At 41.2% G+C, this 6,826-nt stretch overlaps 1 protein-coding gene across 1 annotated transcript; it reads left to right on the plus strand.

Annotated features, from left to right (window-relative positions):
• Window positions 1–354: 354 nt before the first annotated feature.
• On the plus strand, window positions 355–2,654 carry LOC309868890 (forkhead box protein I1-like). The gene is given in 2 exon segments (XM_082739031.1): window positions 355–474; window positions 477–2,654. Coding segments are annotated over 2 exon segments (1,134 nt in total). The 5' UTR covers window positions 355–398; the 3' UTR covers window positions 1,535–2,654.
• Window positions 2,655–6,826: the final 4,172 nt, after the last annotated feature.

The following is a 6,826-nucleotide window of genomic DNA, read 5'->3' on the forward strand; positions in this document are numbered from 1 at the left end:
AAATAAAAATCCCTTCCTTCTCATTCTGTTCCTCATCTCCAGGGATAATTGCTTTTGAAAGTTGTGCATATTTTCCTCAACTTCTCTCATTTAGATATAAATGTCCATGCATATACACACAGTAAATATTATCTTTTACAAAACTTGAATCAATCTGTAACTTGCTTCTTTCTATCTAGCAGCTTATCAAAAATGTATATGTGTATATTTGTATATGTGTATGTGGGTGTATACATGCACACATATATACATCATTTTTTTAAGTGTTTGCTAAATATTCCAATATACTGATATGTCATTTTAAAATTTTAACCTGACCGGGCCAGCCGAGCACCTGTCAGGGACAGCTCCCTGGTGCAGGTGCCAGACAGGTGGCTCCGGCTGAGCCCAACCCCAGCATGAGCTCCTTCGACCTCCCGGCACCGTCCCCAGCTCGCTGCAGCCCCCAGTTCCCCAGCATCGGCCAGGAGCCCCCGAGATGAGCCTTTACCATGAGAACTTCTTCTACCCACAGGGCGTGCCCAGCCCTCAGCGCTCCCCCTCCTTTGAGGGGGGTGGCGAGTACGGGGCCACCCCTAACCCCTACCTCTGGCTCAATGGGCCCGCCATGACTCCACCGCCCTACCTGCCGGGCACCAACGCCAGCCCCTTCCTGCCCCAGGCCTACGGTGTGCAGAGGCAGCTGCTGCCCGGTATGTCTGGGCTGGGGGGCGGCGACCTGGGCTGGCTGCCCATCCCCTCGCAGGAGGAGCTGATGAAGCTGGTGCGGCCCCCCTATTCCTACTCGGCTCTCATTGCCATGGCCATACACGGGGCGCCCGACAAGCGCCTCACCCTCAGCCAGATCTACCAGTACGTGGCCGACAACTTCCCCTTCTACAACAAGAGCAAGGCCGGCTGGCAGAACTCCATCCGCCACAACCTGTCTCTCAATGACTGCTTCAAGAAGGTGCCCCGTGATGAGGACGACCCAGGCAAAGGGAATTACTGGACCCTGGACCCCAACTGTGAAAAGATGTTCGATAATGGAAATTTCCGCAGGAAGAGGAAGAGAAAATCGGATGTTTCCTCCAGCACGGGATCCCTGGCCTCCGAGAAGACGGAGAACAGCCTCCTGGCGGGCAGCCCCAAGACGGCAGAGGCCCAGGACATCCTGGACAGTGCTTCACCGGGGACCACCGGCTCCCCAGAGAAGCCACCCTCCCCTCCCCCACCGGGCACCCCCTGCCTCAACAGCTTCCTCTCCACCATGACCGCCTACGTGAGCGGGTCGAGCCCGGCGAGCCGCCCTGTGGCAACACCGGGACTGAGCCCTGAGCCCACGGACAAGATGGGGCAGAACTTGCTGAACTTCAGCTCGTACACCCCACTCACCAACCTCAGCGGCCACGGAGGCGGGGGCGAGTGGGCCAACCCCATGCCTGCCAATGCTCTCGGCTACGGAGGCTCTGTCCTCAACCAGTTCAGTCCCCATTTCTACAACAGCATCAACACGAACAGTGTCCTCTACCCCAGGGAGGGCACCGAGGTCTAGAACAGAGCAGCCCCCGAACCTGCTGGACACATGGAGAAGAAAAGCAGTCGAGAACTCCCGTGCCAGCGTCATTGCTGTCCAAGACCTCTGACCTGCCCGGACAGACACAGAAAGCTCAGGAATTCGGCCTTTTTCTAGAACACAGTGTGGACCTTCTGTTTATCTCACGTGTACACACACACACACACACACACACACACACACCCGCCAACTCTGGAGCCTGGTAACAGTAATCACGGGGACCATCTGTGGAGTCTAAGTGCCACGTGCTGTCTTGGGCTCTTTAAAGGCGTAATCACACTCATATTTACAGGCATCCTGTGAGGGTCCAGTGAACCTCTTCGTTGAGCAGATGAGGAAACCGAGGCTCCAGGAAGTTAAGTACCTTTCCCAGGATCTCACACACTAGTAAGTGGCAGCGCCGTGGCTGGAGTCCAGGTCTCTATGGGCCCCGAAGTCTGGGCCCAGAGGCAGGGATGCGGCCAGTGGGGGAGCAGCTAGGGAAGGGCCCCGTGAAAGCGGCTTACGGCAAGCACCCCCTCTACCGTCTGGCTGCCCGTCAGAATTCAGCCCCAGCCCCGGGCTCATCTCGTCCTGCTCTAAGTCCTTATTCCGTGGTTCCCAGCTTACCTGTAGATACTCCCTTTGCTGCCACTCGAGGAGGGACGCCCAAGCCCCTGAAGGACGGTGTGTGCCCCCTCTCCCTCCGTGAGGGACACAGCTTCCCCTGCCCCAGAGCCCATGAACGGGGCAGCGGGGAGGAACGGTGGGCCGCCTGCCCACGCCCCAGCCCTGTGTCCGCCTACAAGATCGTGTAAAGCCCAGCTTCCTGCGTGCGCGTCAAGGACCAGTGAGCCGGAAGTGGCTGGCTCTTCCAAGAGAAACAAGGGTGCATGAGCGCTTCCTTTTTTATGGCCTGGGAGAGGTGCACGTCCGAGAAAACAAGGCCTCAAAGAAGGGGGCTGTGGCCCCCTGCACGGGGCCCCCTGCCTGTGCCTCTGAGACGCTCTTTTTATATGTACTTTACATGCCTGTGATGTGTCATCATGACACACGCTGGGAAGTGTTTTTGTTTTCTTATTTTCTTTTGAATTAAAAAATTTTAAAAAGAAAAAAAAAATTTTAACCTGACCTATTGATGGGCATTTTATTGTTTCCAAATATTCCACTTTTCTCTAATAATGTTTCAGTAAGCAAACTTTATTTTTATTTGAATCTATTCATGCTCTAATTTCTCTAGACTTCTTTTTGCTCAAGAATAGGCATATTGAATATTTGAATACAATATTATCAAACAACTCTTCCATAATCACTATATAAATTGCTCATTTTCTAACATTCTAATAAGCATCAGATGTTATTAGTCTTTTATCTTTTGTTTAAATTGACATTTCTCTCACTATGGTCAGGTTGGTCTTCTTTTCATATTTTATTGGCCATATGAATTATAATTTATGTTAGTTGCATGTTTTTCTATCAGGTTGTCTATTTATTATTTATGTAAGTTTTTTAATAGAAAAATAGTGACCAATTATCTTTTTTTACATAGGAGAATTATTATATATAATGGCTGAAATCTGTCCTCAGCCAACTGGCAGTTTCTTCCTTTCTCTTATTTACCTCTTACTTTGTAGTGAATATCATTAAACTCTGTGTGTGTGTGTATGTGTGTGTGTGTTCTGTGAGTATATGTGAATAGCCAAATATTAGTCTTATTCTCTATGATCTCAAAGTTTTGTTTCTGGTTTACGAAGGACCCTAGCATGAGATTCTATGGATAATCTCCTAATTTATTTCCTGGTTAAGTCATGATTTTTGTTCCACTTTTAGATTATTAAACTATTTGAAATTTATTACATATATATTAGAAAATATTTTATTTGCATTCTCTTTTAAATAGTTATCTAGACTTTTATTATTATTTTCCTGAGGCCTGAAAATCATAAAGAAAAGAAAGAAAGTTTGTCCGTTAATGGGGAGCTATACATATACAGACACAGGAATGATTATATGAAACACAGAGTGCCAAGAGGTATAAAAGAGTACCCTGATTGAAAATCACCAAAATGATAGCTAACATGTAAATGAATGCTTATTTTGTGCCAGGCTGTGTATTAAGCATTTTTCATGTGCTTTAAAGAACTTTTGTGCAACTCTATAAACCAGATTCTACAGATTTCAGAAAAAGAAGTTGAAATTGTAAGAGATGAAATAATTTATCCAGGTCTTACTGAATATAAAGAGCATAACTTGATCAATATGGTATTAGGTTTCTGGACTTGGAAGTTTGTTTGACTCAGTGAGTCACTCTCATTAGAAAAACAAAGGTCTAGCTGGAGTGGTGGTGAGTACAGCAAGGAATGTATTTGAGATCATGCTAATTCAGACCATATGGGGATTTATGTGCTCAGAAAGAGCTGCTAGTTAAAATCAACAAGAAAGAATGTACAAACTATTTCAGTGTGTCAATATACATATGAAAAACTTCACAAAAGTCCTATCTGTTTGTCTCTATTAGCAATCCAATATAATTGGAGCAGTAAACCTGAAATACCTCACTTAGTGGTCAACATTGCTTTCTGTTATTTACTGAGGACTCTCTCTTCCCTTCTTCCCCCCAAAAAAGTGGGGAAAAAGTTGTAGGAGGTGTTCTATTACTGGCTTGAGAAATTAGTGATGGAGGGATGAGAGAGAGCAAAATAAGCAACGTAGTAGAATAGTATGGAGAACGTCTCCACAGGTAAATAAGGAAGTCACGGACATACGGAGGAATGGGCAGCATGGTGGAGAAGGATGGAGAGTCACTCCACAGACAGGTAAGAAATAGTGGATCGATAAAGATGGAAAGTAAAGGCAATGTTCAGAGTATCAGGATAACTCCTGGGAATACATGTGGAACCAAGGGAGAAGTCAATATTGACCCACTAGGGAAGAATGTAATAAGAGTTCTAACTTTTCTCAGTTAGTGATAGGATGAAGTCAAGAGTTCAAGAAATCCCTGGTCAGTGTACTCCCGATCTAGCCCACAGTCAGTAAAGAACAAGATCATCTATCTATTCTATTTTCTAAACAACATTTGACCATCGGAGATCAATTGCACACAATGAATATTGTGCCTTATACTATTTTCAAAGTTAAAGGTTGGGTTTTTTATTTATTTCTTTTTCTTTCTTTCTTTTTTTTTTTTTTTTTTTTTTTTTTTTGAGCTCTGTCAAACTGTGACATTGCCAGTGATTTTAATAGGCCTTTCAAAACACCCAGGAAATTGGCCCATTATTTTTACCTTTCCCTGTCTTCCAAAGAGTTTGCATTCCCATCAGGATTATTTCCAAAAATAAATAAGCCCACAAGCAATACCTTAGTAACTGTCTTTCATACCTTCAGGCTGCAGAGGTTTAACTGTTTCCCTCTATATCTTTCAAGCAAGTAAAAAGTAAATCCAGAAATATGAAGAGAGAAAAAATTGTCCTAACAATATTTTAATTGATATTGGTATTAATTGATATGATTTAATTGATAGAGATGGATATAACATTGTCAAATAGATGTGAAATGAAACACAGAATTTAGTTAAATAAATGTCTGTAATTTAAAAAAACAATAAAATAATTATCTACGAGTTTTACCATTTGCATACATTTCATTGTATGAAATTTTGCAAGGAATCTATTATCAAACAACCAAAAAAACTATACAAGGAAGAACCATTAAAAGATATTGTTTTCATTATGGTAAGACAATATATATATATATATATATTTTTCCCCAGTTACTGTTACATTGATTGTGAATATTGACTTATGAAATATCACTGAGAAAATATATGTGTATAATTTTAAGTGTGTAGTTCAAACCAAAAAATATCAGTGCTAGGAAAATGAGACTGTCATTTTGTGACCCTCCTTTCCTTAGAAAGTCTTAACTACTTTGAATTCTTAGCAGAAGTATTAGCATTAGGCTATATTAGTGGAAAATAGAGACTCAGCAGTGACCACCAGAGCAGGCAGTCTTCTCCACCCTGTTCATTCCAAACTCAAGGTGACATGACGTTATGCAAGTCAGTTAACCACCCAAAGAGATTTGGACTCAGTCTCCTTTTCTGTTTCAAAAATTAAAAATGGCCTTACCAATAGGTTGTGTTTTGTCTTCCCTGGTTTCCAGAGCAGTTTTGCTCATAGTCCTATAGATTTTAGTTGTGGAATATTTTTCTCAGCTGGTGGAGTTGGAAAACATAGTTTCTAGTAACTGAACAATTATTGATCCTGTCAATAAAAGAGATATATAAAAAATTTTAACTGGACAGATTAATATTTATGTAGTTATAGCAATCTCTTTTTAAATGAAAACCTGGTATTTAAAAAGGAAAATTTAGTATTTGAATAATCCATTAGAAATATAAAATAATATTTTAAGGCTTTTGAAAGTAAAATTATCTGCTACCTAAATTCTACCAAAACCACACTTGAAAATTTCTATTTAAGTGTTTTTTTCTTAATGATCATGCCTTTTAAGTTTGAAGTAGTCAAAATTCTCTGTCAGTATAAAATCAGATACCAGACTACTATCCTATCCTCTTACCCAGAGAATCACCTTGAATAAGGTGAAATTCATAATATTTGTCTTTTATCAAGTGCCAAATGTCAAACGCTATGACAGGTAACTTCTGATATTCCCTAACATAGGTATCACTATTAAACATATTTTATAGATTAAAAACTGAGGCTGGTGTTAATTTGCCCAAGGTCACACAGATGGTAAGTCTGGGAATCAGAATGCAAACTCAGTCAAACTCTGTGCTCTTAAGCCCATACCTTAACCATTACGCATTATTGTTCTTCAAAGAAACAAAGGAAAATACTTTTAATTCTATATAACCATTGTAAACCCCACATAATAAATTCTTTTTTTGGATTTGTTACAAAGAAAAACATTTACTTATTCTAAAGAAATTCTATGCTTCATTTAATAAGATAATAATGACTAACATTTTTTTAACGCTTCCTGTGTCTGTAATTTCCTCACAAGTGTTCTGAGCAATTTCCTCATTAACTCATTTAATCCTCATGGTTATTTAAGGAGGTATGTATGTATCTATGTATTATTATTATTATTAGTGGAAAATGAGGTTAATAACCTTCATAGTTATATTCAACATGAAAAAATTTTTTGAGAAAATTCATGACAAAAGCACCATAAGAAATATAACAATAAATGACAAACCAAGAAAATATATCTCTAACTCATATGTGTGTTAAATAAGTCCCTCTCAGTTACAAAAGTATGGAAACCAGA

The sequence above is a fragment of the Mustela nivalis genome, assembly GCF_964662115.1.
Source record: "Mustela nivalis genome assembly, chromosome: 7".
Lineage (NCBI taxonomy): Eukaryota > Metazoa > Chordata > Mammalia > Carnivora > Mustelidae > Mustela > Mustela nivalis.